The sequence below is a fragment of the Neolamprologus brichardi genome, chromosome 12 (assembly GCF_056152115.1).
Source record: "Neolamprologus brichardi isolate AB-2024 chromosome 12, ASM5615211v1, whole genome shotgun sequence".
NCBI classification, from domain to species: domain Eukaryota; kingdom Metazoa; phylum Chordata; class Actinopteri; order Cichliformes; family Cichlidae; genus Neolamprologus; species Neolamprologus brichardi.
Window position 1 is genome coordinate 5,605,646 of NC_142115.1, and position 19,734 is coordinate 5,625,379.

General features: G+C 40.9%; 2 protein-coding genes across 3 annotated transcripts in view; both read left to right on the forward strand.

Moving 5' to 3' along the window:
• Positions 1–581: 581 nt before the first annotated feature.
• Positions 582–7,825, forward strand: ap3m2 (adaptor related protein complex 3 subunit mu 2). Its single transcript, XM_006797473.3, has 9 exons — positions 582–741; positions 1,437–1,721; positions 1,817–1,988; positions 2,202–2,339; positions 2,751–2,836; positions 4,574–4,707; positions 5,021–5,228; positions 5,386–5,530; positions 6,184–7,825. The coding sequence occupies exons 2-9, from the start codon at positions 1,449–1,451 to the stop codon at positions 6,282–6,284; spliced, it is 1,257 nt and encodes a 418-aa protein (XP_006797536.1). The 5' UTR covers positions 582–741; positions 1,437–1,448; the 3' UTR covers positions 6,285–7,825.
• Positions 7,826–11,713: 3,888 nt separating this feature from the next.
• tet3 (tet methylcytosine dioxygenase 3) overlaps positions 11,714–19,734 on the forward strand; it is a 46,935-nt gene continuing 38,914 nt past the window's right edge. For both annotated transcript variants that reach the window (XM_035910642.2, XM_087848939.1), the window contains exon 1: positions 11,714–12,170. In XM_035910642.2, coding sequence (XP_035766535.2) covers positions 11,796–12,170 — 375 coding nt within the window. In that variant the 5' untranslated portion in view covers positions 11,714–11,795. The remainder of the gene's footprint in view (positions 12,171–19,734) is intronic.

Sequence of the window (19,734 nt, forward strand, 5' to 3'; positions counted from 1 at the left end):
TATACAGTTATATGTCTTTGCTGTGGCAAAGATGATAGTGTTAGTTTTTTTAATCTGTGTATTCACTGCACTGTGAACACGACTTGTAATTAACATGTTATTAAGAATAAGAATGAGCCCAATGTTGCTCTTGTGCATGGGTTCTTTGTTTGTCTAAATCATATTTGATAATCTTTACAGTGAACGTTAGTATAAGGCATGCAAGTATACCTAACCCCCCTAATGGATATCAGATTGTGGGCTATTATGTGTCTTTGCCTTTACAATTTCACTGTGGGTTTTTTTTTAATACACGTAAAAATGAATAATAAGAGGCAGACTATAGTGCATTGTATTGTGGAGGCTGGTGTAGTCCCTTCCTTATGTAAATATTCCTATATTTGTTTGAATCGAAAAAGAGCTCCACAAGATGAAATCTGATCCCGCAAACAAAATGTCAGACCAGGTACATCTTAAAACCAATCAGCGGGTGATTTTTACTGGTGTTTACCGTCGTTCTCCCGCTATGAACCAATCACAGCCAAGTCACGAGCCACCAGTTTCCGCAGTGTTGGCCTATGCCTCTATTAAGAAGGCGGGATTTTACGCTCGGTCTGTCTTCTGATTGGTTCGCTCTGCTCTGCCATCCTTCCTCACTCAGGATCTGCTGCTCCACCTAACGGGAAGCAACGTCGGCTTAATCTTTCATTGAGAGAAAAAAAAGGTGAAAGGCGAGACGAAAACGTCAGAAAATTGTCTTCGGTGAGTCACTTGCAATTTTAGAAATGGTTCCAGCGGCAACTTACAATTTTATTCGTCAAAAAAGCATCGTTATTTTAACGTATTTTAACCCCCTGGACCCAGTGACGGAGCTTTCTGTCATAAGACTGAAGCAGGAGGAGGGACGGAGGTAGCATCTCGTACAGAGAGATGGAGGCCTTCATCTACAATCTAATAGAAACAGCTAGCTAGCTCGCTAGTTACACGCCTGTTTTTCTTAAACTTGACAGTTTAGCCGTTGCAATTATTTTAGTTGTAGAGTTATATCCGGTTAAAACTTGATAGCTTTGCCGCATGTATAATTTATATTCTGGAGTCACATTTCTCAGCCATCGTAAGTTAGTTTCTTAATTTTTGAAACCCTGAACTTTAGTCTCAGCTCAGTAGACCTACTCTGTTACTTGAGCCGTTCTCTTTTATAAACTAAGCACAGTGTATAGACAGTATTATCCGGAGAGCAGAGCATGGTACTCCCAGTGTCATGTGAGAATAGGGTCTGTCTTCGGGTAAAATTCTCCATTGCGCCTGCCACCTCACTGTCACACTTGATGGTTTACTGCGACACTTAAATAACCTTCTTATTCTGTTGTTTATGTTAACAGAAGGCATGGTGTTTTGGTCTTAGCATTTTCTCATTTAAAAACCTCTGGTGGTCTCTTGTTTTTCCCTCCCAACAGCCTTTAGCCACAATGATCCACAGCTTGTTCCTAATTAATGCTTCAGGGGATATTTTCCTGGAGAAGCACTGGAAAAGTGTGGTCAGCCGCTCCGTGTGCGACTACTTCTTTGAGGCCCAGGAGCGAGCTACTGAGCCAGAGAATGTCCCACCAGTTATCCCCACGCCTCATCACTACCTTATCAGTGTGCTCAGGCATCACATCTACTTTGTGGCGGTCATCCAGAGTGAGGTCCCGCCGCTGTTTGTCATCGAGTTCCTGCACAGAGTCGTAGACACCTTTCAGGTTGTTCCTCCCCTCTCATGCATGTTTCTGTTTACTTTTATCATTATTTGTAGTTAACTAAAAGTGCATATCCTGCTTGTCTGCTTTGTTCTCAGGACTATTTTGGAGTGTGTACAGAGGCGGCCATCAAGGACAATGTGGTAGTGGTCTATGAACTACTGGAGGAGATGCTGGATAACGGGTTTCCTCTGGCCACAGAGTCCAACATTCTTAAAGAGCTCATTAAGCCTCCTACCATCCTCCGCACCATGGTCAACACCATCACAGGTCTTTCAGTCTTTTATTTGTGCTGCTTTTACTTCCTGATTTCAGGCAACATTAATGCTTTGTTCATACACAGCTGAGACTTCTTTCAGTAACACTTACAGTTCATCTAAATAGCACTGAATGAATTCAATTGACAGTGTGAGCCTTGGATATTACAGCAGCTGTTTGACTCTGTGTGCACGATCCTATACTGTTGTTAATTTCTGCTTCCAGGCAGCACCAATGTGGGTGAACAGCTCCCTACAGGCCAGCTGTCTGTAGTCCCCTGGCGGCGCACTGGGGTCAAGTACACAAACAATGAAGCTTATTTCGACGTGGTGGAGGAGATCGATGCGATCATCGATAAATCTGGTATTTCTTTTCAACTGTTTGTTGTGAAACATGTCACTGTTTGCTTGCATTATAACGCATGGGAGACATAGTAATTATTAATCCGCATTTAATCGGAAAGGCTCCATAGTGTAGTAGTTTGCACATTTGCTTAACAAGTGAAAGATCTCTGGTTCATTCCTTTTGGGGCTGCATCAGGATGGGTGTAAAATCTCTGCCAAATCACACACGCAGAGCTACCTGCTGTGGTGACCCCTTGTGAATCAGGAAGAACCTGAAAGGAGTTTCTAGTCAATCTGTCAAAAAATAAAGAAAATGGCCGATACAATACATCAAATGTCAGCTTTACAACACAATTATTTGTACTTGCCTTCTCTTCTAACATGTTTTTTTGCTTTCTGTTGCTGTCTCTAATCAACTCCACCCCCATAGGCTCCACCATCACAGCAGAAATACAGGGAGTCATCGATGCCTGCGTTAAATTGACGGGCATGCCTGATCTCACCCTCTCATTCATGGTGAGTTTCTTTTTTCCCACAAACTCTATATTGTTATATTTTAAGCCTGTGAAGTCTCCAGACAAATAACAGATGATTACAAATGGTCATAACTGTATAGCAAGCAGGGCGTTCTCCAAGGTGCAGCTTGGAAACATTTAAATCAGTGTGCTGTACATTACAATTAATATTCACAGTAAAAGTCAAACATACAGTAACATTTACTTCCAAATATGTCATACCCACACTGTGCACATTTTGGGCCCGAGTACTGAGAGGAGCTCAGCTGCCAGAGAATGTATTTATTTTCTTTTATTCCTGCAGCATGCAGGGAGCTGATTTTCCAGAGTATCTGCACTTTGCTTCACAGTTTTGATGATAAAACTTCCTGATAAAAGCTTCCTGTAATATGCAAGTAGGGCTGCACAAGTAATCACATTTTAATCTTGATTACAATTTTGGCTTCCCACAATTGGGAGTAAAAACACAGCTGTCCAACACTGAAAATGTGTGCTCTGCCAAAAGAGCACAAAGCCAAAGCAAATCAAGCTCTCCAAAAATCACTGCCTGACGATTTGCCTACATGAGCCCGTCATAGCTATTTCCTGCACCACGCCATGTGACGTTTCCTCGACTAGTCTGGACAAGTAAATGTACGTTACAGTGATGTTAACAAGAGCAAATTGCTTGTGCTAAAAGCTGACATTGTTACCATGCACTTATTTTTTTCTCATTCTGTGATGGCATATTTATTTCTTTAGTTATACTCTATTTTGGGCAAAACCTTTTTTAGTACAAAGTCAAAAATTTAATCGTGCAGTTCTCCAATGCAAGACAGAAACACACTTCAGTAATCAAACTTCAGCTCAAGTGATCAGCTTCTCCCTCTCTCCCCCTGCATTGCCTCTTTCTTCCCGTCTCTTTGTTCTTTCTGACTCTTGCCCGGAGGTCCTTGTTGAAGTCTCTAGCAAGAGTTTGTGATCATGATGTGGTTTTTGTTATCCTTTAGAACAGGAAAAAAATGAAACTAAGGAGGTCAAGAAAAAACATGCCCCATAAGGGCAACTGAAACGCTCTCTGAGACTTTGACGTCTGCTGACTCGAGGTCTGCTTCTCAGAGAGGCAACCATCCAGATGTGGTAGTTCACTGTGCAGCAGATGAGACTGATTTTATAGGTAGATTATATGGTAGAAGGTAGAAATATGTTGAAAGAAATAGGCTTTGATATGTGGAGGATCATTCCATTATGAATTTAATAAAAACAACGACGTGCGCATTTGATTATTTCATTGCAACAATCTGATCGATATTATGACTGGACCTCTATTGGACTTTAAAACAACAGTCAACCTGTCTGTTTATAGCGTAGCTCTGCTATCATAGCACAGCCAGTTTTGACTAGAGGAAAGGTTAGTGTAAGTCAGACTCAACTGAGTTTTTGTTTTAGGTTACTCTCCTGCCTACTTTATTTACAAGGTTTAATTGTTGCATCCAACAGTTTGAAATATTCAGTGCAAATTCCTTTGAAGAGTGTCTAATCTGAATGTCCACAAAAAGTTACAGTGAAACTTGCTGACGAAAATCCCACGTTTCATGCAGTAACATCACAACTGTGTAAAGTGTTGCTGGAATAAGTGCTGTGTTCTTACAGGGTACACTGGGTAAATACCAAAAAGAAATGGAAAGATATTAATAGTATTTTAATGTTTTTGAAACTTCACCACTAATCTTCCTGACCCACTGCATTTCTTTCGCAGAACCCACGGCTGCTGGATGATGTCAGTTTCCACCCATGTGTTCGGTTCAAGCGCTGGGAAGCTGAGCGGATCCTCTCCTTCATCCCACCCGATGGAAACTTCCGGTTGCTCTCCTACCACGTCAGCTCTCAGAAGTTAGTACTTTGCTGTGACACAGGCAACATACAACCGTTCATTTTCTAGTTCAGAATCCTGCTTTAGTTTGTGGAATCTGTCTTACTTTCTTGTTCACCAGAGAGGGGTGTTGCAGCCCCCAGTGATAGATGGACAAAACTATTAACTATAGTCAGTGTCCTAAAATATGAATAATTAGCTTAACTGGCTAGTAGCAACATTTAATCCCATAGTTGACTCATTACATATATCTAATTAGGATATAAACAGAAATGCTAATCCATAAAGTAGGATTCCACTGTCTAATAGCTGATGTTGTTTTATCACCTTCAGTTTGGTAGCCATCCCAGTGTACGTGAAACACAACATCACCTTCCGGGAGGGAAGTTCCCAGGGGCGTTTTGATTTGACCCTGGGCCCCAAACAGACGATGGGAAAGGCCGTGGAGTCGGTGCTAGTCAGCAGCCAGCTGCCCCGGGGTGTCCTCAATGCCAACCTGAACCCCTCCCAGGGAACATACACCTTTGACCCAGTCACAAAGGTAACTTTGCAGCAATCTTTATATCACAAAAACACAGATGAAGGGAAGTTTAAATAATAGAATGAATAAATATATAAACCCGAATTATCTGAATATGTTTAAGAGACAAAATATTTAAATCTGTCATCTTGGTGCATTTTTTTTCTTTTTAAACCAGTTGTTGACATGGGATGTTGGCAAGATCAACCCACAGAAGCTTCCCAGTCTGAAGGGCACCATGAGCCTGCAGGCTGGAGCATCCAAACCTGATGAGAACCCCACCATCAATATTCAGTTCAAGATCCAACAGATGGCCATCTCAGGTACACACACACCATCTGAACCTCATGTTCATGTACATGTGACTGTTGCCTTTCAAGAATTCCTTCATTTCTTATTTGTGATCCTCTCTCTTCTTGCACTTAGTGACCAAGCTGAACATTGAATGAGATTCACAGTTTCACTGTAATAATGAAAATGATTACAGTGAACTCCACTTTGCCTTTTAAACTGCAGAAAAGTTAATTCAACCCCCACACAGTAAGGCTCAGTCTGGTCAGCTGACAACCACCTGACAGTCCCATTGTAGGGGAACAGTGAGATGGTGACCACTAGATGGCGCTACACCCATAAATAAACCTCCTTGCATGACACCAGGAAATAGATTTTATTTTCAGTGAAGTATAAAACAACCATCTTAGTTTTTCAAGTTTCACCAAGTGTTGACACATTTATGAAAATATGATGTTTTACAGTGTGACACAGAATGTAACGGTAATACTAAACTCGGAGCAAACAAAGCCTTTGGAGCTTTAGGAATCTCTTGTTGAAATCTCTGTAGAGGTTTTAGTTGAAACATCTCTAGAAGAGCCCTCCACCATCAAGCTGTCTAGCCAGATAGTTAACCCTGGTATTTGTTCTGTTCCAGAAACACACACGTCTAATAAATTCTTGATGTTTTTCTCTCCTTCATCAGGACTGAAAGTGAATCGGCTGGACATGTATGGTGAGAAGTATAAACCTTTCAAAGGCATCAAGTACATGACCAAGGCTGGTAAGTTCCAGGTCCGGACTTAAAGACTGCTTCTCTGTGACAACCGGACTGAGCCACCATGAGACTAAGGGGTGATGTGATGGGAAAGAGGAGTTGGTACATTCCTTGTGCTTATGCATTTACCCATGAAGGCTTACCAATACAAACTGGAGGCTCCTTGTAGCAGTTCTGAGTGGACTATTACACATAGACATGAAACCTCTGTTGTAGAACTTTGCCAAAATCAGGCAAGTTTGAAACAAGTGTCCTAAAACATTTCCAACACTGTCCTTGCTGAACTCAGACAAACCACACTAACCCAATAAAGATTTGTCCATATAATACACCGTTTACAGGATTTTCACTGACAGTGTTAACAAACCAAATCCATGTATTTAGATAAGGCTGGATTACTGGATAAATGGACCCTAGAGTATATTAAAACTGAGCTTCTACACAAAGAAATTAGAATTAATTATGAAGTAGTGACCTGTACATTATGCCAGGAATCTACTATTCTAGGTTCAGATGACTCTGCAAGGTAAAAGGTATTGTTTGACAGTGCTGTAGCACATTTAAGCAGTTAAATTCAAATGAAATGGCACGACCTACAATAACGGTCTGAGCTCCAAAGAGTCCCAAAGAGTTGTTACTGCCAGTGAAAATCCACACTATACTTCTTATCCTGCTGTCCAGGTTTTCTTTTTTTTCCCAGCACCCTGGGCCTTCTTTTTACTGTTTATTCTGTTCTTTGTTTCTTCTTTGCCGCAGTTTGATGATATTGTCTGCAACACTGGAGTCAGCATGCTGATGTATTAGATGTGTCTCTGGAACGGTCCTCAATCTTTGAAGTTTTTTGTTTGTTTGTTTGTTTGTTTGCAAATAAGAACAATACAGTGACATTTTTTTTGTTGTTTTTTTTTTAGCTATTTATTACCAGAAAGCCACGCATGTTCACCTCTTTTTATTCAGCTGTAATTGTGATTAATTACAGAATGTTGTCATTAAATTTCTTGGAAAATAAGGTTGATCCTGACAGTTTGGTGCTTAACCCTATGGTCCAAATGCTCCATAAATGTTATCTCAGCCTTTATAGTATGATTTGCATTCTTGTTTTAAGTTTGTCTTTGCATACATTGTATAAACATAAGATTATGATTGTCGCCATGGAAACTGGTGAGCTGGATGAATCAATAAGAGTGTAATAAAGTGATGCATCTGTGCCTCAGGGTCTCGGCTGGAATCAGCCCACCATCACATTGTGGTCTCATAAAGCTGGCATGGAGAGTCATGGTTGCTACAGATACAGTTTGGTGTTATCAGCTCAGAGTAGAACAAAAACAAAAGTGTGTTAAGGTATAACAGCGCGGTACCTCAGAAGAAATGCTTTGTGTTTACAGCAAAATGTTTGTGTTTCTTACACAGCCTCCAATGGAGTGTAAAAACGGTGAAAAAAAATAAAGAATTTGATGTGTTATAACCGAGCAATAACACTGATTACTCGATGTGTATAATGTGGTGTTTTCCACATATGATATTGTGTTACAAGAGTCAAACTGTCCTTTGAAGTTATGATTACATCCATCAATGAAGCAATTGGTTTAAGGTTGTCTGTTTGCGTGTACGCGTGCGATTACTGGAACTATTATGAGCAACCCTATATGAAATTGTTCATAGAGGAGGGGCTTAGCCCAGGATGATTGGCAACCAAAAACAGATGCCAGTTTCTGTATTCAGTGGCTTCACTTATATAGAACAAGAAAATAACATTTGGCATATCTTCAAAGTAAATTAAGAGAAATTAGAAGACACTGGCTTAATGTCACAAGCTAATGCAGATTCACACATCCTTCTGGATCCAGGAACTCTTACATCAAATAAAATTTAATGCATTGTATTTAGGGAATATCAAGTTTTTTGGTGAAGGATTGCAGTCTTGGAGTGTGGTTTTTTATGACAAAGTGAAATTAAAAAAATAAATGAAAGATTCTCTTGACTGCATATACAGAAAATGCGTCCAGTTTTAAAGTTAACCAACATTAAATGTTGCACGTACACCCAGCGTAACTATCAGACATGCTCAGCTGTAGGTGAGTTGTGGATGTAGGTTTCTAAAATATGTAAATATTTAAAAACACATTTCCATTTAAGCAAAGATAGGAGGAGTGCCAATTTGTTAGATAAGATGGCAATGTTTTGTTGCTCAGAAATTACTGATAATAACAGTCCTGTTTTTTTCTAAATGGGATTAAAGTATTGTTGGGTTTTTTCATCTGGTTTGAAACACACTAACTGCTTCTCAAGATCTTATATAAAACATCATTTTTAAAGGTAAGACTCTTTGGATTATCTTATGGTGACTTACACTTCCAGATGTGTGACATCAGCCCTGTGTCTTTGCTCCATCTGGCTGGACTCCAGTCCATAATTTACTTTAACCCCTCCAAAAGACAATCTACTACCTTTTCCTCCCTCCCTCCCCCCCCAATCGACCAGACTGAGCCGTTTAAAGTCAGTTATGTCATTTGGGTCCAACTTTGTCCCCACTCTTCTCCTTCGTGCATCGCTTTTTTTTTTAGCACATTTCTAAACTTCTTTCTAAACCTCTTTTTCTCCTTTTCTTTTCTTTTTATCATTTCGAATATTCACATTTTTATTTTTATTTTTTTCTTTCGCTTAACTTTATGTCCATTTTCAAACACTTTAAAGGCTGTCGCGGCAGAGGAATATCGCGGCATTTAGTGGTAAGTTATCGCTCGCCATTATAATCATGTGGATGTTTTTTTTTCCCCTCACAGCGGCGATTTTGATTGTTTGTTTGTTTTAACAACCGAGAAACGAAAAATTCTGAGCAGCACACGTTATATGTTATATACCAAAATAACGCTTTCCAAAAAAATAAAAATAAAAAATAAATGTGCGGCTTCGCATTAATTGCCCACAGCAGGTAAGTTTTAAACATGAATATAAATCAAAAATGTGTATTGAAGCTCGGCTAACGTGCCGTTTTTGGCACCCGGGGCAATTAACCGCGTGTCCTCGCTTACAGCCCAATCTGCGCTTTGTGTATTGAAGGCCAGATAATGGGCATTATCGTAATGTAAATCTAAGGATGGCTGTTAAGTGTTTATCTGATTGCTTTGATCGGTGTTGGCCGGCCGGGCGCCCTGCAGTGGTCCCTGTCGGTAAGCACGTGGACATACAGTAACAGTAATAACAGCAGCCTGGGTGGGGAGGGGCGCTCATGCAGACTTGACACTGGCCGCAGCACATTAAAGAGACGACACAACTGCTGATTAACCACGTGCTTCTTGAGTAGTTGCCGGAGCGCGTGCTGCAGCTGTGCAGCGCAGTGTTTGTAGTTTAATATCCAAGCTATGAGTCAGAGTTTATTTACACTGTTGCAAGTTTACACAGATAATGGCACTTCAATAAAACTCTTCTGCAACATTGTCGCCGCTTATCAACTTCCAGCTGTTGCTTATCAGCTAACTGACAGCTACGTGAGCGACTGCCATTGTGTCCTTAAAAAGTAGTGCCACTGTAATGACATTAGCTGTTATTCCAACTTCATGTTACTTTAATGTTAACTCTACGCTGCCTTGCTGCAGATGACATCTATAGGTTTGTCTTTACATCAAATGTTATAGAAGTAATTGCTAAAATTTTTACGCGGAATAAATCTGTTTGGTAGCTTAAGGGTGCTATCTAGTTAAGGTTAGCTAGGAAACAAAGCTGCCAACTAGCAAAACTTCAAATATAAGGGTACTATAAATGTCTCATAGACCTAGATTTACAGGTTGTAAGTAGTTTGTTTATCTTCCATAAACTCCACATTTTGCAAACTGATTTTAGTTTTTGGCCATACTTGGATGAGGGAGCAGTATTTAGTCATCAGCTAATGCTAGCTAGTTCGGTTAGCAAGCTCTGCTCATTAACTGTACTAGTGCAATGGACAGACTCACATGTTTACTTATAGGTGCTTAGTAACAGACTAATAAAATATCAGAATTTCACTTACCACAAGGGAAACACCACCTTTGTGAACCGTTTGTAGGACTGCTACACAGCCAGTAATATTATTTCTCAAATAAGTGGATTAAAATGTTCCAAAAGGCGCAAACAACACAGGATCCTGGAATGCAACAGTTCAGTGAACCTCCAATTAGAGGAGGTCACGTCCCTAATCCAAGTATCCAGATGGACGATTGTCCAGTTATAAAATAACAGCGTTACTATAGATTATTTATTAAAGGGGGAACTGTCCATAAGAAGCAAACAAATGTTTGTTGTATCAGGTTGTATAAAAGCTCCTTTTTAAAGCTCTGAAGGTTGCTTTTTATCATGGAGTCTATGGGGAATGACTTGTTTTTGAGGCAGTTCATCTAGTGGTCTCAAGTGGCCATTAGATGAATTGCAGTTTTTTAGCATCTCCACTTTACTTCTCCGTCTCAGAGGTTGTCACTTTATATCTCCCCAGAAAATCATTGTGACCTCTTTTTAAATTTCCCCACCCTTAAAGGCACTCGTATATATTAGAGATCATCTAAAAGTTACAATAAACAGCATGTTCATTGGAGGTAAAGTGGTTTAGGTTGCCTTTGATATGTGCTAAAAGCACCTTGTGAGCAGGCTGTGAAACCAGGCAGTAGCAAAGAAACCGTGGGTTTTCTCAGCACAATTCACTTTACTGATGGTTGACTGGAGCATGCGACTACAAGACAAAGAAGACTGTCCCTGGCTTCAACTTATCACCCCCCTCCTTTCATTCAGGGAGACATAAGCCCCCCTGTCCATGTGGGGCCTGCCATTATAACACAGTATCTTCTCAAACTGCTCACGTAGGCTTGTATGGCTATGAGCCAACTGGATGCACAGCACCGACAGCTGTGTTCAGAAACCAGACGATATCCAGACAGCAGTCAGGCTGAACTCTAATGTTGGGCATTTAATGTGAAGCCGCCAGTTGTATATAAATAAATGTGTAAGAGTAGGCAATAACACATTCAGACTTTTGGGCCCCACGCTTTAAACCTCGCAATGAGAAATGTATGAAAACTTCTTTTTGTGTTTTAATGTTGATTTTAAATGTTTTGTCCTCTCCCTCTTTGCCTTTGTTGTCTCTGCACACTTAGACAGAGCCTGGCTTCCGTACACAAAGCCATGAGTGGGCTGCCGGCCATACCACAGGGAAGCTGGGATAGATGGACTCCAGACTGGAAGTTACCACACAGATTCTCCAGGGCCATTCCTGTGACCAGCAGCACAAGCATTACATTGATAATGCCATCTTACCTGTAGACAAAATGAGCATCAATCTAACTTGTGTAGCAGCAGCTGGTTTAATATCCAAGTTAAGTTATCTTCAAAGACTAATCCAAGACAAGTTATCCATCTCCCAATCTCTTTTTAAGAGCAGCCAAATGATTATGCCATATTGAGATTTTAGCAGATGTTGCTTTTAAACTCTACTTTTTAAACTTAACTGCGTGTATATTGACTGTTTTCAGTCTTTTTAAATAATAGAACTGAACAAATAAAGCAGGACAGTCATTATGCCCAGGCCGAAGGGAGGAAAGAGTCTGGCACCTGAGAATGTTTACGAGTTCCCCGCAGATATGGAGGATGCTCAGTCTCTTCAGTTGCAAAGGAAATGCATAGAAACAACATCCCCATTGAGCAAATATATCGAAGCTGAGCACCAGGAAGCAGGGCTCTTCTCTCTGTCTCCATTGGACGCCTCGCTGGAAGCCACGCTTGACCTCCAGAAGAAAAGAAGAAAGAAATGTGGAGCCTGCACTCCTTGTCTCCGCAAAGAGAATTGCGGTACCTGCGCAAACTGTTTGAACCGTAAGACGGGCAAACAGATTTGCAAGCTGCGCAAATGTGAACAGCTGAAGAAGAGGCGGGACGAGTGGGAAGTGGTCGAGGTACTGAAACGCTTGCAATCTCATACAAACCGTTAGCACTTCCAACCCATCAAATTCTGATGCTTGGTCAGGACCTATAGGATTAGCTTAGTGTGCAAGGACTTCAGTAAAACTCCTTTAAAGTCTGAAAAGGAAGCTGAGAGCCAGTGTCATTACTGTTGTAGGTAACTAAAGAAATGGAAGGATGGTAAATGTGTTGATAGGAAGGAATGTTTAAACCCAAACCAAGAGTTTTTTTCTTAACCCAACCTAACTTAACCTTACTGTGACAGAAAGAGCCAAGTGACCGTTGTTATTCACCATCATCTTTCAAAACTGCATTCTGAAGCCTTACCCAGCATGTAAATAAAAGATTTTACAGGAGTAAATAGTAAGGAAAAAGGATTCCTAATCAAGCATCAGTATATGACAAGTTGGGAGTGAAAACATCTTGTCTCTTAACGTGAGTTATCGTAATACTGCTTATACTGTAGATTTAGAATACCAGAAGTATCAACGTGCTCTGTGTAAAATGTTTTTTTTCTTCCTAAAGGCAGGCTGAAAAAACCTGACCACAACGGTAAAATTATGGGCAAATTATCATACAAATATTATCATATCGATTAACATCCATCCATTTCAGTGCATTTCATGGGAACGTTCGTTCATAGGACATCAAGTAGGGAAGCACAAAAACAGTTTTTCTTTTGTTTGCCTGAGAGTGTTTTCTGATTGTCTGCCTAATATACACCAACATCATCCGGTCGTTAAGTGATGACGTGACGAATCCTACTTCCGGGCCTAAAGTAGTCTGCGTTTAATATGGCTTTTGTGTTGTTAACATGTTTAATGTTTTGTATTTTCTTCTATTTACTCTCAAAAAGCTCCTAAAACAGTCAGTGATCACTGTTGACCTCCCTCGGCTTTTATTACCGCTAATCATTTATTTAAGCTCAGTTTTTAAAACCTTAGGATGTAACTACAGCCCAGCCCATGCAGCAGTATATGAATGACTAACCTCGTATTGTGGATGGATTATCTCAGTTGTTCTCCTGGCTGAAGTTTGGTCCTTTTACAGCATCCTGCCATGTGATTACATTTGTTCCTGACCACTGAGAACACTCACGTTAACTTTTATCGAGTGGAAAAAAGTTAGCTTGTTTATATTATGCTAACATAGCTGTGTCGCTAGCGGTCACGTAGCACATCATTATATAGCAGCTAGCCAAACTTCAGTAACCCTACAAACGTCACTGCTGTTTAGTTTTCTGTCTTCATTTATGTTGGAAGTGATAACAGAGCTGTACGTTTTAATTTGTTTCCAAAACCCCGCAGTCAGGACATGCTATATTGTATAGCGAGCTAACTTCCTGCTAACTTCTAACTCTGTTAAATGTCATAAATTCCGTTTTCATGGATGCCTGGATGTTAAACTCAATTGTTACACCTGGTAGAGCAGAACTCTGATCATTTTATTAAAGATGAAAGACTTTAGACAGTTTTTCAACTCTCAGTAATGCCATAGTGATCGTTTGATATATGGACCTGCAGCGGAGTTTAGGCCCAGACACGGCTAGTGACGTCAGACTTAACAACCGGATTAGATTGCAAACTTCCATTAGAGGGTTTTCACACTGCAACTTGTTCTGCTTTTTAGCCAGAGAAGCATAAAAGAGCGAGCATTTATTACAGATCATTACATGATCACAAATGTCTTCTTAGTGATGTCCGTTCAGACGGATAGAAGGAACCTTTGCTGGACTATAAAGGGACGGACAGTTGCATGCATCATATATGGAGAGTTCATGTTAAATTAGTTACTTTAGAGGTAAAATTCCTCACAATGTGCAAATCAGCCTCAAATGACCCAGATATCTCGAGGTACTACATTTTATAAAGTGATGCAATGCTTTGTATTATAACAAACAAAACAAACTGCTCGGTAGAAAAAATGCCAAAGCATTTATTTGCAAAAATTTGGACAAATTATATATATTTTGTTAATTTTAGAAGTAAAAAGAACAACTCCTGGACAACAGCCCCACTGGAAACTATTCTATTGGAACTAAATTGTTCACTCTGTTTTGAGTAGTCAGAAAAGTAGAGGGGGATCTTTATCTACTTTAAATGTAGTTCCACAGTGGGAGTGTATATATGTTGTGTGTGATACTGATGGGTAATGTTGAAACCATCAAGGTTTTGCAAGTGTTGCAGTTTACATGAATATTCTCCGTAAGATAAGGCAGTGAAAAAGTCAACAAGACAGTTGAGCAGACCGAGTGGACTAACTGTGACGGTTACCCAAGATTCCGGCAGTTGCCTGTGCTTTGTCCTTTGACCTCTTGAGGTTTTCAAATGAGGGTGGGGGTTAACCTTGGGCCGTTTTTTCTATTTGTGTGTGCGTGGGGGTGCATGTGTGTGTAAAGAAAGAGAGAGACAGAGTGCGGGCTTTTAAAAGTGCTCACTTGTGTGTGTTAATGGAAGTGCGCGCGTGTGACTATGTGTGTTTTTACATGCACCAGCATCTTAACCCAGGGGGATGGGCCGTAAAGTCAAGTAAGAGGAGGACGGGAAGATGCAGTAAATGGTCAGCAGTATTGGAGGGGGAGAAGCAGGAAAAACCTGAATAGGCTACAAAAGCATGACCGAGGAAGGAAAACACACTGCGTCAAAACAAGCACCTTGAATTTTTTGAATTTTTCCCAACAAATATGCCTAGAAAGACAATTGGATTTGTTTTCATATGCTTTAAGATCATTATGAGAGAGAAGAATTTGCACACTAAAATAATAGAATTAAAAATTAATCATATATTGCACAAGCAACAGATTGTAGTGTTTAAACTGCACACTGTCTTATAGTGTTGGAATGATAGCACCCCACTCATAATAACCAGGTTCCTATAGACTGTAATCTGCTTGATATGCCTCCATTTGCGCATACAAAACTCTCCGTGATGGGATTTTTGCTGTTGTTTTGGCACATACTATGTAAATAACACACCGCAGACAGTTTGTCTAGGAGTTTCAACTGACAATCAAAATCTAGAGGAAAAGGTATGATGTTTGCTTAGCCACAAACACAAAATAATGGTTACTATCAGCACTCTTCTGGCCTGGCCTGTCTTGTCTGTTAAATGGCTTCTGAAGTGGCAGCAACAACCCATGAACAAAAACCATGCAACACTGCAGCTGAGCATGAAAACAGACAAATGACTCAGTGTTTTATGATGCCACTGTTTGGAGAAAAAAGTGCATGCCTTTGAGACAAAGATATGACGGGAAACTTTTTAAACTTTATATCTGAGCATAGCGTCATGGTCAGGTACGATCTTACTACAGGCAGACAACAAAGTCAAGATCATCCCACAATTCCAGCAGAACAGCTGAGCTAAAGCTTAGCTGAGATCCTTATGCATTCTACTAGCAAATATTACATAGGGTGCACAATTTAATTTAGCTGACCTCCCGTTGCTGTGCACTGTGGAAAAGTCACACTACAAAAGTGTCTCATACCATTCACATCCTTGCTAACAATGAACTTTACCATGTACGTTAAACTGACAGAGAAATAACTTTGGTGGAGAAGTTTATCTATTTGTCTTTTAGGGCAATAGAAGTCTATATGTGCCATTTCTCTAAATTCTCTCACACTTATTGTTCAACCACCCATTTCACTAATTTACTCTGCCTGTATTTTCTGAGCCACACTAGTGGCTGAAAACATGCATATATTGATCTGTGCTTTGGTCAGTCCATTTTGGTCCAGACTGATGGATTTCAGCAGCCAGTGGATGGATTGTTAAGTTTTTAGTGCGCACTTATTAGGTCATATAAGTACTGTTTCAATGTTGAATTAAACATCACTATTTGAAACCTGTTAATACAAGTTCAAATAGTGAGATCAGTCTGCGTAAACGTAATCTCTGGCAGCTAAAAGCTCAGACTTCAGACAGCTCTAAACAGTGTTTCAGACATTTTTTCTGCTTACTGGAGCACCACCTCCGCCTCAGGGGGTTGGGAAGCGTATCTGTAACCAGAAGATCGGCGGTTCGATCCCCGGGCTCTCTGTCCTGGTCGTTGTGTCCTTGGGCAAGACACTATCGGGCTGATGGTGCGATATGGCAGCCTCGCTTCTGTCAGTCTGCCCCAGGGCAGCTGTGGCTACAACTGTAGCTGCCTCTGCCAGTGTGTGAATGCGAGAGTGAATGAATAGTGGCATTGTAAAGCGCTTTGGGTGCCTTGAAAAGCACTATCCATTATTATGATTTTACATACATACACTCATCATGGTAACTAATGTCTTGGTAATTTTTTAAATGATTTCTTTCAACTGTTCTTTCTCCAGGGTGGAATAATTATACAGCACACATCTTTACTGACCTTAAATAATAAAAATTGGGCACACGGGTTGGATTTATTTGGGATTTTCTCTAATCCACACAGGACATACAAGCTTAAATATATAAATTTAATGTTTCTGGCATAATTCTGGCTGGATATTTGACCTCTTTTCCTTGAAGAACTGCTAGGGTTCCTTTAAATTGTTTGGTTTCCTTACAGACTTTAGAACAAAACACAAATGTTTCAGTTGTGTTGAGGTTGGGGCTTTAGGAAGGGGTTCCACAAGCTTAATTTTAGCATGTTTGACCCATTCAAAAACCAGTTTTAATGTGTGTTTGGGATGATTGTCCCATGACGTTCAAGTATGTTCAACTTTCAACCATCTAGCTGTGCATTTGAGGCAAAGTATGTGGAGATTCTCCTCCTTCTTTATTATTCCAACCACTTTGTGCAGTACCACTGGCAGCAAAATAGCACCTGAGCATGATGCTACCACCACCATACTTGACAGTTGGTACGGTGTTCTTAGTTTTGAAAGCTTTACTTTTACTCCTCTAAACATTAGTGTTGTCATTATGATCTTTGCCTCATCTGACCCTAAAACCTTTCTCCAGAAGGCGTTTGGCTTGCCCACGTGGACACCTGCAAATTTTAGTTAAGCCTTGAAGATGTAGATTTTGGAGCATTGCCTTCTTTCTTGGTCAGCTTCCTCTCCGTTCATGATGAATGTAAAACTCGCTTCACTATGAACAGTCTTGAGTTAATGGCAGGCTTGTGCCTTGATTGATGTTTCCTGGGTTGTTCATAAACATCCTTACTAGTTTCCTGTCAGAGTGACAGTTTGGGTCTTCTTTCAGACCTTGGCAAAGTGACAGGTTCACTGATCCATGTCTTTAGCCAGTAGTGTAGTTCAAAAAATACCTTTGTGCACCCACAAAATTCAAGATAGAGTAAATCAATGAAATCAATAAATTCTTGTGTTTCTTTAAATCATTAAAAATGTATGCTGGACATTTTCCACCCTGGAAAAGGAACAGTTTAGAAATCATTAAAAGCCACAAAAATCTTGATGTTGTGGTGTAATCATTTGCATATTTTTTTCCTAGTCACTGCATTGTAAAACGGTGACTTTTCCTCTAAAGATCAGCGTGTCGGCATTAGCATTGCAGGTCAAAGCTCAGCCTAGCAGAGCTGCTAGAAGGACTAGACTCGTTAAAAAAGGCATGTGTGTAAAACTGGAACCAGATCTTATTGGTCGTGGGGGTATGCATTATTGAAAGTGTCAAATGTCAGCGAGTAAACAAAGTGTATATGTAGCATGAATTAGGAGGTACTACCAGTTTATGTTTACATTTTTCAGTACTTTTAGCTACTCCTTTATTTCCCACGGGGTGACCACAGTGGATGGATCTGCATGTTGGCACAGATTTTCTACCAGATGCCTTTCCTGACATAATCCTCCCATTATCCAAGATTGGGACCAGCACAAGGGTTACACTAGGTGGTGACCCCTTGACACTAAAGATACACTAGCTTGTGGATAATGTGTTGACTGCTACATAGAAGAGCCACAGTTACGTGGTTTATATTTCTTCATTTTTCGCCAAGACAGCAACACGGCAAGGGCCGAGATTCCATGTAGCCTTCAAAGCTATAAGGATATGCAGTGTTTTCCACAGATTCATTCAAAAATGATCTCTTCTGGAGGCTCAGAAGATGTGCAAAAGATGTGGCCATCCACTCATCATTCATTCGTCAGTATCCCTCCCCCGCAGTCCCTCTATCTCTGCCGTCTATCTTCTGTATGGATGCAGCAGCTGAGTTCCTGACTGGCTGCGAACCGCATCCTCCATTCTCTCCCGCGAAACTGCAGCTCACTGTTGCATGTGGATAATGTGCTTTAAAGGCTTTCTTTCCCTTTTAAACCCCTCGAGACAGGTGACTGTTATTGTTCATGTGAATGAAGTAGAGGATTAGGGTTCATAGAAGGATGTGGAGCATAAAGAGCTGGAGTGCCTAGCCCAATCAATGCTATTAACTAGACTTTGTCTAATTGCAGGCCAGCTCTGCCCTCCACCTGCAACCTCGTGAAATTTAGACAACACACAATCAGAGGAGCTTTAATGAGCCTTTCTGTGGTCTGTCTGTGAAATAAGTGTGTTTGTATGACTCTAATTGCAGGTGGCAGCGAGAGGCAGGACCTGTGTGAATGAAGCAAAGTTAAATGAAGGCATGTATAGTTTGGGATTATGGCACTGTCTGGGGCTGTGATTATGCTCTGTCAGCGACTACCAGGTGTCTGCTGGAGGATGGTAAAGACTAAAGGGGGGAGGAAGGTTTGGTGTTTGGAGAGATGTGGTGGATTATCTTCTTCCTCTTCATTGTTTAAGGAAACATCCATCCAATTCAGTCAAAGCTTGGCACGATATAGCAGAGGATGAACTTCTTTACAGCTCTGCTAATATTTCTACTATAATCAATGCTTTTGCTTTGTTCTTTATAGGCGTTTTCTTTATTCCCACAGAAACAGATTCCATCATCTACTATCTGTCTCACCACGCTTACTCGTATTCCTGCCTTCACTAATACACCTTGTGCTACCTACTACTGGCTAAAGTGCGTCTCCTATGCTGGCCTACCTGTAACGAAGCAAATTAAAGCCAAGCAGCCACTCGCGGTGTCCAGCTCGCGACCAACACCACTCTGCTCTGACATAAACACACACATTCATCCACACACGTGGCCCCCCATCTGACGTAAGCAGAGGGGATTTCCCGTGCCATACGAGTGCGCAAACACTACAAAATGCTGTGTCACCGTGTGGCTGCCTCGCCTTGCCTCGCCTCACCGCGCCGCGCCGCCCTTCAGCTCCCTCTCTGCCTTTTTCTCTCGACTCTCCCTCCATCTCTGCCCACCTCTCGCTGTCTGTCCATTTTCACCAGGCTGCCTGAACTTTCGCTCGCTTTGTCCCGTCTTTGCACAGTTTTCTAATCCATCAGCTGCCTTTTTTCTTTTCCCCCCCACTGTCTCATATCATTGCCTATATGCAGAAATACATCGCTGCCCTCTTCTTCTTTTTAGTCGTTGCTTAACTTCCCGTTTCATATAAAGTTGATTGGTGAAAGTGCATTCTGGTTGTGGTATCCGATCGCTGATTTAGACCGAACAGTTCCCACGCACGCGCACGCGCGCACTCTCCGATCCTGTTGCTTTTCGGTGATGATGTTCAGGACTCGTGCCGA